Source organism: Elephas maximus, chromosome 15 (assembly GCF_024166365.1).
Source record: "Elephas maximus indicus isolate mEleMax1 chromosome 15, mEleMax1 primary haplotype, whole genome shotgun sequence".
NCBI classification, from domain to species: Eukaryota; Metazoa; Chordata; class Mammalia; order Proboscidea; family Elephantidae; genus Elephas; species Elephas maximus.
The window spans coordinates 60100341-60110035 of NC_064833.1; the positions used below are offsets into that span (position 1 = coordinate 60100341).

General features: G+C 36.2%; 1 protein-coding gene across 1 annotated transcript; it reads left to right on the top strand.

Annotated features, from left to right (window-relative positions):
• The first annotated feature begins 950 nt into the window (after positions 1–950).
• LOC126058703 (myelin P2 protein) lies at positions 951–4993 on the top strand. The gene is made up of 4 exons (XM_049853923.1): positions 951–1060; positions 3178–3350; positions 3558–3659; positions 4729–4993. The coding sequence occupies exons 1-4, from the start codon at positions 988–990 to the stop codon at positions 4777–4779; spliced, it is 399 nt and encodes a 132-aa protein (XP_049709880.1). The 5' UTR covers positions 951–987; the 3' UTR covers positions 4780–4993.
• Positions 4994–9695: the final 4702 nt, after the last annotated feature.

The following is a 9695-nucleotide window of genomic DNA, read 5'->3' on the forward strand; positions in this document are numbered from 1 at the left end:
TCTGGTTTTCTCATTGGTAGAACTGACACAATAATAGCACCCAACTCTTGGAGTTAACTGTGATGATTAAATGAGATAGTGTGTATTAAGCACTTAGCACAGTGCCTCGCACATAATGAGCTCTCAGTATACGTTAGCATTGTTATTACTGATAATCCTTTCTCTTTGTAAAACATTAGATTTATCTAAAATGACTTAAGTAACTCAACATTGTTAAATTAACTAAAAGCTGCTTAGTTATGACTTAAGGTTTTTTTTTTTTTTGATAGATGAAAATCTTTGCTGTGGCCAAAGAGCATGTCATAGTGCTACTCCTTGTCCGGATACATGAATAGAATTTCTGTCTTCTACTGCAATAGACCGACCTCATTGTCTGCCTACTCTGCCTGCCTGGATATGTGAACTATGTCAAGCCTCCCTTACCTATGAATACTTCCTCACACTGCTCCCTTGCATTTCTCTCCCACACCATATTTGAGGAGTTTATCACAATAGTCATGGTCATTTTTCCTCTTTTTTCCCTTTTAATAAGAATTCCTAATTGTGCCAACTCAAGATTGAGAGTGACCAAGATGCCTAAGCACACAGAGACATACATACATTCACTGATACTGGCACAATTTAGCCTGGCATAGGATTTAATTCATGGAGTCTTTTCCAAAGCATTAAGAACCCAAGCACTTCTTATAAATATAAAGTCAACCAAATGTTTTTTGAAGGTTCAAATAGCTCTCTCATTCATTTTTATAATTTTTATAAAAAAGACAGAGGCGGCATTATGTGGGGCTATCTTTTGTCCTAATGAATGGGCAGCTGATGATTGAAGAGCCATTCATTGCCCAGTCCTGACACTGCCTTTCCCCATTGGGTCTCTGTGAGAGTCACATGTTTGGGGCATCTTTGAAAAGAATCTTGAAATGAGCCTGGACACCTCACTTGAGTCTCCCGAGTCCCAGCTAGAACTGTGGTGAACAGTCATCCACCACAATGTGCAAAAAATTCCTGGGCACCTGGAAACTTGTCTCCAGTGAGAACTTTGATGAGTACATGAAAGCTCTGGGTAAGAAATTGTTCTTTGTAATTTTGGCTGAGATCTTTTTTTTTTTTTTAGAAGATCCTTTTGGATAAAGTTGGATGATTATTTCCTTCTAACTCCTTTTCCAGGAGTCTGGGGAAGTATGCATAGGCTGAAGTACCATCGTCTTCAGGGGTTAACATTCTGTTGGGTCATTCAACTAATTTATTTGCATTTTGTTTGTGGCAATTTTACTAGGTTTTAACCTAAGAGAGCTGCTTAAGTGCATGAGATCCCCACTGATTTCAACTGCAGTTCCATATCAATCAGGCTTTGGTTTCAGACCAGAGGACAGAAATTTTAGAAGCTTAGTCAGCCCGTTCCCAGGTTTTTCTAATAGCTAGTTTTATAGCAACTTATGTGCTCATAAAGTTCAGTATATTGAAGATACTCGGAAGTTCCAATTTTAAATTTTGATGTTTAGCTTAACTAAAATTTAGTCTCCTCTCTCTACTTCTAGGTTGTCCATTATTACATACTCACATAGATACAGAGAGTTTGAAGAAGAAAAAAATGCTTCCAAAAGTAGGAAGTTCATAGCCTAAGGGAGTTACTGAGAGAGAGTTAGAGTAGTTGGTACGGTTGAAGACTCAGTCACTAGTTAACATCAATTTTATTTTATACTATTTCCAGCGAATGGTCCACATATTTGAACACAACAGATGTGAAGACCCTTCGGAAATTTTCAGAGCTGTATAAATGTAAAAGTGATGCCAATGACCTTGGGTTGCCATGCTTGTCAAAGTGCCTGTAATTTTACTTACCTGTTCAGAAAGTTTATCCAAGAGGTTCTATTTTTAGGTAAAATGAGCAAAATCATGTCTTTGTTGCCTGGAAAGCTATGAAAGCTTTTGGGGATAGAGCCATACTGTGAGGTTGATTAGATTTATGGACTTCATTTTGCAGCTGAGGAAGAAGCAAAGTATAAGACAGTCTCAGTAAGAGACTTCCTAATTCAGTTGTGTCCAAATTTTAGAGTTCACAAGAAAACTTGTTAAATGCAGATTCTCAGGCTCTAATCCAGAGATTCTGATTTAATTGGAGAAATGCTTTCCTATATCACATGAAATAACAAAAGCTTAACCAGGATTAGAAGAACACTTGAGTCATAGTTCCTATGAGCTGTAACTCTTCAAGTTTTTTTTAGCATATATATATTTTTTTTTTTATATTTTTTTAATAGGGGGAAGTAAATCTAAGCATTGGGACTTCCAACAGGAGCCTTAAAACCCTTTGCCGTTGAGTCAATTCTGACTCATAGCGACCTTATAGGACAGAGTAGAACTGCTCCATATGGTTTCCAAGGAAGGCCTGGTGAATTTGAACTGGCAACCTTTTTGGTTAGCGGCTGTAGCTCTAAACCACTGCACCTCTAGGGTTTCCATAACAGGAGCCTTAGGAGGCTTGGGAAACTAGTTTTTCTTTTATGTATTTTTCTCATTTGACATTTTGCCTTTTCCATGGATTTCTGTAGTCTTGTGTAATAATAGTAAGAAAACACAAGTTTACTTTTGTTTTATTTTTCAAATGCAGGCTTTTTAAAAATAATTTGATTTATCTATGTTCATTTCCAACTGTATATATCTTGAGGCTAGATGGAGAGTTTTTTTCCAACCAGAGAGACTTAGGAAGCCACACACACACAAAAAAACGAAGTGAGATTCTATCATGGATGATGGGAGAGTTCTCTATACCCATAATATATGACAAGGGGAAAAAATATCACAGAACAGTGTGTGTATATGTCATGGTTTCACTTTTCAACATATACCTATTATATATCTATAATATTTGTTTTCCCCAACTAAAATGATCTGCACAAAACTACAGTTAGTGATTTTCAATGGTAAGTGGGGCCATATATGGAAAAAATGTACAACTTGTACGATTTAGGCTGAACGGTCTCTTCAAAAATCTTCAAGTGTTACAATGGACATGCATTTTTATTAACTGATGAAATATGGGGAAGACCTTCAGTAATAAGCCATATTGCCTGTCATCTGACACCTGAGACACAAATGAGAACAAAATGTGGCTATGCATGATCTCTCCTGGTATGTTGTCTCAGTCAACACAATTCTAACACTATCTTGATTTTTCAGGTGTGGGGTTAGCCACCAGAAAACTGGGAAATTTGGCCAAGCCCAGAGTGATCATCAGCAAGAAAGGGGACATTATAACTATAAGAACAGAAAGTACCTTTAAAAATACAGAGATCTCCTTCAAGCTAGGTCAGGAATTTGAAGAAACCACAGCTGATAATAGGAAAACAAAGGTAAGCTTTAAAGGTCTTTGCAAAGTTTGCTCAGTCTACTGTTTGAGAGAAAGTATTATTCCTTCTAGTGTTCCAAAAGGTAGACTCCCTTTTAGAATTAACGTGCCACATGAGACTTCCATTATGAAAATGATTCAATATTCAATGATTTGTTTCTTTTATCAACTAGACACCACGCAGGCCAATTATGTGAACATGTCTTTACAGAGCATTGTAACCTTGGAGAGAGGCTCACTGAATCACGTACAGAAATGGGATGGCAAAGAGACAACAATAAAGAGAAAGTTAGTGGACGGAAAAATGGTTGTGGTAAGAGTGTTTTCACTTCTGAATACAGAAGAATGTTATTCACATAGGAAAACTAGTTATATTATTTTCTAAATATTCTTTTTTCTTAGGAATACAAGTGGATAAAAATAACTAAGAATAAAGTCAGAGTTAAAGAAAAAAAAAATGCCTAGGTGATATTTAAACCATAAAGACTCTCATCTTGAAGTACTTGAAGTAGTGGCCCAAGATATTAGACATAATAAAGGCCTAAATCAGGTAGTAAAGTTAAAGAAAGTATGGATAAATTTCATTAATTTTGATTCACAAAGAGAAAAGAAAGTTTGAATTTTAAAAGCAAAACTAATCCCCAAAGACTAAATGGTAGACTATTTGCAGATATTTAAGCATTCTGCTTTCAAGAATCCATAGTAACTGGACAATGCAAACTGAGCCTGTCAAAGATCTCTTTCAGCCAGCAGTTAAGAATGACGACAAAAGTTACATGAGACAATCTCTCATGATTTTTTTAAAGTTGTATGCTTACTAGAAAAAAAAAGAAAAATGCTTACTAGTTGATGCACACATGAAATATAAACAGAATTATGCAATGTTTTGAATGTTTCTTCCTTTAGTACAGTAGTTCTTAACCCTAGCTGCACAATTGATTTATCTGGGGAGCTTTACTAAAAAAAAAAAAAAAAAACTGGTGTCCCCCCAGGGACCAACTGAATCCAAACATCTCGGTGCAGGCAAATAGGGGGTCGCTGGGGAGGAACCATCAATGTTTTTTAAATATCTTCCAGGCAGTGCAACTGTGCAGACAGTTTTGAAAACCAGTTTTAGTAGGTTTATCAAATGCATGCAAAATGATACCTAAAAACTTGACACTTTTGTTTTCGTTCCTCTGCAGTAACATAGATCAACTTTCAAAATTGTTTCTCCTGTATCAATGGTTATAAATCTGAACGACTGGAGATTGTCGTATCGATATTTTATTTCTTTATAAATTCAATCTTATGAGTTTGTTTTAATTTTCTACTTTTATTATGAATTTACTGGTCCCTGGTTTGAGTTTTAGATACTCAGTTAATCTCTCTTTCTTCTTAAGGAATGTATGATTAAGGGTATAGCCTGCACCAGAATCTACGAGAAGGTCTGAGAAAATCGTCTCCTCATTGAAGTGGTATTTGATCATTTGATTTCGGAAATCACCTGCTTCCACTGGCAAAGCCTGACTACGCTGCAGATTATTTTTGCTTTTGTCTTAATGTGTCAGATAGGAAAAGCCCTAAACTGAGAATTAATCTAATGTTGAGCACTGTTTAAACATTTTCAACTTGGATGCATATCTTTACTGCAATAGAGCATGCATATTGGCCAGACCTAAATAGTTGGTTATGTCATTAAATTATCGGAGAAATTCTAATCTATGTTGTAAGTTGTATATTTGAAATGATAGCTGAAGGAAGATTGGTACTAGAATTGATCAGGGATAGCAAACTCAAATGCCTTCAGGGGCCAGGAGAATAATATAGGAAAAGATTCAGAAGTAAGGTGATCTAGTAGGAGGAGGAGTTGTTGTGAATTAGGAGTTTTTGTCTGTACAAAAAAGGAGCAGACTCTATTCTACTCCAGACAATTTTTAAAAATTGAGGTGTGATTTACAGACAGTGAAATGCACAGATATTAAGAAGGGTAGAGTTTGCTCTATTTTGACAAAAGGCATGCATCCATACAACTCAGATCTTGATGAAGATATAGAACATTTCCTTAATCCCAGAAAGTTCCCTACTGCCCCTTTCTAACCAATGTCCTTCCCCCAACCTAACCCTCACCAAAGGCAACCAGTGATTTAGTTTCTATCGCCACAGATTAGTTCTTGAATTCATACAAATGGGAACATACATGATGTCCTCTTTCCTGTTTGCCTTTTTAAATTCAGCATAATGTTTGTAAGATTCATCTATATTGTTGCATGTAGCAATAGTCTGTTCCTTTTATTGCTGTGTAGTACGATTTTGTATGAATATATCACAGTGACCGATTTATCTATTCTCCTGTTAAGACAATTGGGCTGTTTACAGTTTTTTGGTTTTTTTTTTTTTTTACTATGAATAAAGCTGTAGAAGGCTTTTTGTGGACATACAATTTTCCTTCTTTCAGATAAATAACTAGGCATGAAGTTACAGGGACCATCTGATTTTTTGACACACAGAAGTGGGGGACTACTGTGGCCAAATAATTATGCAATCTTTTATACATATTATATGATTGAGCAAACGAGGAAATGTTGTTGGAAGCCAGGTTCTCACTAGAGAAGACGAAACATAAAAATACAGAACGAGGAAGGCAAGAAATGGATTGGGATCAATGTAAACTCATGATTTCTAAACCTTGTATATATGTGTGTATATATGTGTACCATTGCACATGTACATTTGTGTGTATATGTATAAGTGTGCGTGTGTCTGTGTACATATATATATACTTGTCTATTTATATGCATACATGTGTATACATGCATATATTTCCTCACACTATCTGCCAAAAAAGGCTTGGAAGCAAAGATACCCCAACAGGAATGAGCATGCCAAGCACCGGAACTTGGTGTCTAATATCATTCCCCACCACAAAGGAACCATGCTTTCTTGGAGAAATGTCTGATCCCAATACAAGAACAAGGTAGGTACAAGATGAGCCTGTAACATCTTACTATGCTTGAAAATAAAGAAACGTTCAAAAAATAATAGCCAGGGCATATCACCAAAATATGGAAGCCAACTTGAAGGGGAACCAACTGGCAAAACCTAGGATAATTTGAGTAGCAAAATAGTTGAGTCATAAATTATAAACCTCTGGGAGGGACGATAGGAATCTATGAGCCCATACTGATGATAGATAATAGATAGACAGACAGACAGATAGATAGATGATGGGTGGATGGATGGATGGATGGATGGATGGATGGATGGATGGATGGATGGATGGATGGATGGATGGATGGATGGATGGATGGGCAGGTGGACGGAAGGACAGACAAAAAGGAGGTCTCTTCCCTACAATATAATGCCATGAACCGACTAGTAAATGTAGGAGTTCTAGAATTGGAAAATCATCATTTTTCAACCAAGGTAGTAAATATTGATTCACGCAAGAATCAGAGGATGCTAAATCAAGGGGGAAAGTTCATGAGGAACAAATTAGTTTGGTCTTTATGTGTTTCCTTACAGACTGTTTATTAGTCACAAGGGAAAAATAGAAATTATGCAGTGGAAAAATTAAACAATCCCTTAACCGGGTTATCAAATTTAACCTCACCAGTGAGGTAGTGCCTTCAATTGTGGTACCCACAGAAGGAAGCAACATCACTTATGTAGTGTTTTGGCCTGGAGTCCGTAACCTGAATCTAATCGTGAGGAAACATCAGACAAATTCCAACTGAAGAATGTACTATTAGGAAAAAAAAGGGGGGGGGGGGGCGTTGATTGAATTCTTAAAAAATGTCAGCATCATAAAAGACAAAGACAGGCTGTGAAAATGTTCCACATTAAATGATACTAAAAATAAATGACAACTAATGCAGTAAGTGATCCTAGACTGGGTCCTGTACCAGAGGACAAATAAATGATCCAAAGGACAATATTGGGTCATTTGGCAAAATTGGAATACCAATAGCAGATTAGATGAAAAGCGTATTGTGATTGTGTAAGACAGTATCTCTATTTTGGAGAAACATACAATGAGGTATTATTTTAGAATAATGGGCCATGTTGTATGAATTTTACTTGTGTGTATATGTGTATGCATGCAAGCACACACATGCAGACAGGTAAATCAAATGGGGTAAAATATTAACAACAGATGAATCTGGGTAAAGAACATACGTGCTTTCTTTAAATCAGTCTGCTTCCTGCAACTTTTCTGTCAGTTTGAAATTATTTCCAAAACACCACCAAAAAAAAAAAAAAAAGAGGAAGAAGAAGGAGAAGGAGAAAAAGGAAGAAGAGGAGGAGGAGGAGGAAAGAAACTGCACTTGGAAAACCTTTCTCTGCCTCTGGGTCGGCAAGTATCCGGGAGACATCATGAACCTAGGTGTGGTTTTTTTGGTCTCTACCCAGATAAACCCATAAAAAGCAGAGTTTAAAAAACCCTGTTGCTATTTTTAGAGGTTTGTGGTAATATAATTTGCTATAAAATGTATTCCTCAATAAATATAATTGCTCTATTACACAAAAACCATGGGTACTTTGCCCTTTCATAATAGGAAAAGTAGAACGGCACTGATAATGCAGAAGACAAAAAACAACATTTTGGCATGTGGTACATGAAAAACATTGTCACACAAGCAGAAGACAGAAAAAACACGAAAGCTTGAGTCCTGCAATATTAAAAAATAACTCAGAATATCATTTTGGTATCAGACTGCCTAACTCAAATCCCCATTTGTTACTTGTGTGTCCTCGAACAGCTTACTTCTCTGCCTTTCAGGTCCTTCAGCTGTAAAATGGGGATAATAACAGAACATATCTCAAAGAATTGTGAGGAATAAATGAATTAATGTATGTAAAGTGCTTAGAGCAGTGTTTGGCATAGGAAAAGCGTTGTAGAAGTGACTTCTGTTATTATTTTTTAGTAGTTATATGATGCTCAAATATATAATTTTATTATACCTCAAAGTGAAGAGAATTCACCAAATTTCATAGCTCTTGATGTTCTAAGTGATCTTCACACCAATTGAATATATTTATTATGGATATTAGGTACAGTAGTCCCCATTATCCACTTTCTGTAGTCTCAGTTACCTGCAATCGACTGCAGTCTGAAAATATTAAATGAAAAATTCCAGAAATAAACAATTCAAAAGTTTTAAATTGCACGCAGGTCTGAGTAGCGTGATGAAATTCATACCTTCCCACTCGGTCCTGCTCAAGATGTGACTCATCCCTTAGTCCAGCGTATCCGGGCTGCATACACTACCCACCTGTTAGTCACTTAGTAGCTGTCTCAATTATCAGATTTATTATCACCATATCCAGTGCTTGCGTTCAATCATCCTTCATTTTACTTCATAATTGTTCAATTTTATTATTAGTTATTGTTATTAATCTCTTACTGTACCTAACTTATAAATTAAACTTTATCATAGGTATGTAGATACAGGAAAAAAATATAGCATGTAGAGGGTTTGGTACTATCAGTGGCTTCAGGCATCTACTGGGGGTATAGGAATGCATACCCATGGATAAGAGGGGACTACTATACACAGAAGCCAAAACAGTCAAGAATCCTAATAATATGAATCCAAAGAAAAGTCAACAAACATTCCTATATAAAACTGCTAATCTAAGAAATTTTTGAAACAGGAATGTTGAGCTTCCAGACTAAGACTGACTAAGAAGAAGGACCTGGCTGGAAAATTAGCCAGTGAAAACTTCATGAACAGCAGTGGAACATTGTTTGGTATAGTGCCAGAAGATGAGACACTTGGGTTGGAAAACACTCAAAAGATGACTGGGGAAGAGCTGCCTCCTCAAAGTAGAGTTGACCTTAATGACGTGGATGGAGTCAAGTTTTCAGGAACTTCATTTGCTGATGTGGCATGACTCAAAGTGAGAAGAAATAGCGGTAAATATCCATTAACAATAAGAATGTGGAATGTAAGAAGTATGAATCTAGGAAGATTGGAAGTCATCAAATATGAAATTGAACTCATAAACATCCATATCCTAGGCATTAGTGAGCTGAAATAGACTGGTATTCGCCATTTTGAATTGGACAAACATATGGTCTACTATGCCAGTAATGACAACTTGAAGTGGAATGGCATCACATTCACTGTCAAAAAGAACATTTCAAGACCTATTCTGATAATATACATACACCTACAAAGAAAATCAATTAATACAAATATTATTCAAATTTACACACCAACCTCTAAGGCCAAAGATGAGAAAATTGAAGATTTTTACCAATGCCTGCAGTCTGAAACTGATCAAATATGTAATCAAGATGCATTGATAATTACTGGTGATTTGAATGTGAAAGTTGGAAACAAAGAAGAGGGATTGGTAGTTG

Bases quoted from the DNA above. Each gene is read 5' to 3' on its own strand.
- LOC126058703 (XM_049853923.1), top strand. From the start codon at position 988: ATGTGCAAAAAATTCCTGGGCACCTGGAAACTTGTCTCCAGTGAGAAC. The intron at 1,061-3,177 runs GTAAGAAATTGT...TTGATTTTTCAG, and splicing joins TGAGTACATGAAAGCTCTGG to GTGTGGGGTTAGCCACCAGA. The intron at 3,660-4,728 runs GTAAGAGTGTTT...TTTCTTCTTAAG, and splicing joins TGGACGGAAAAATGGTTGTG to GAATGTATGATTAAGGGTAT.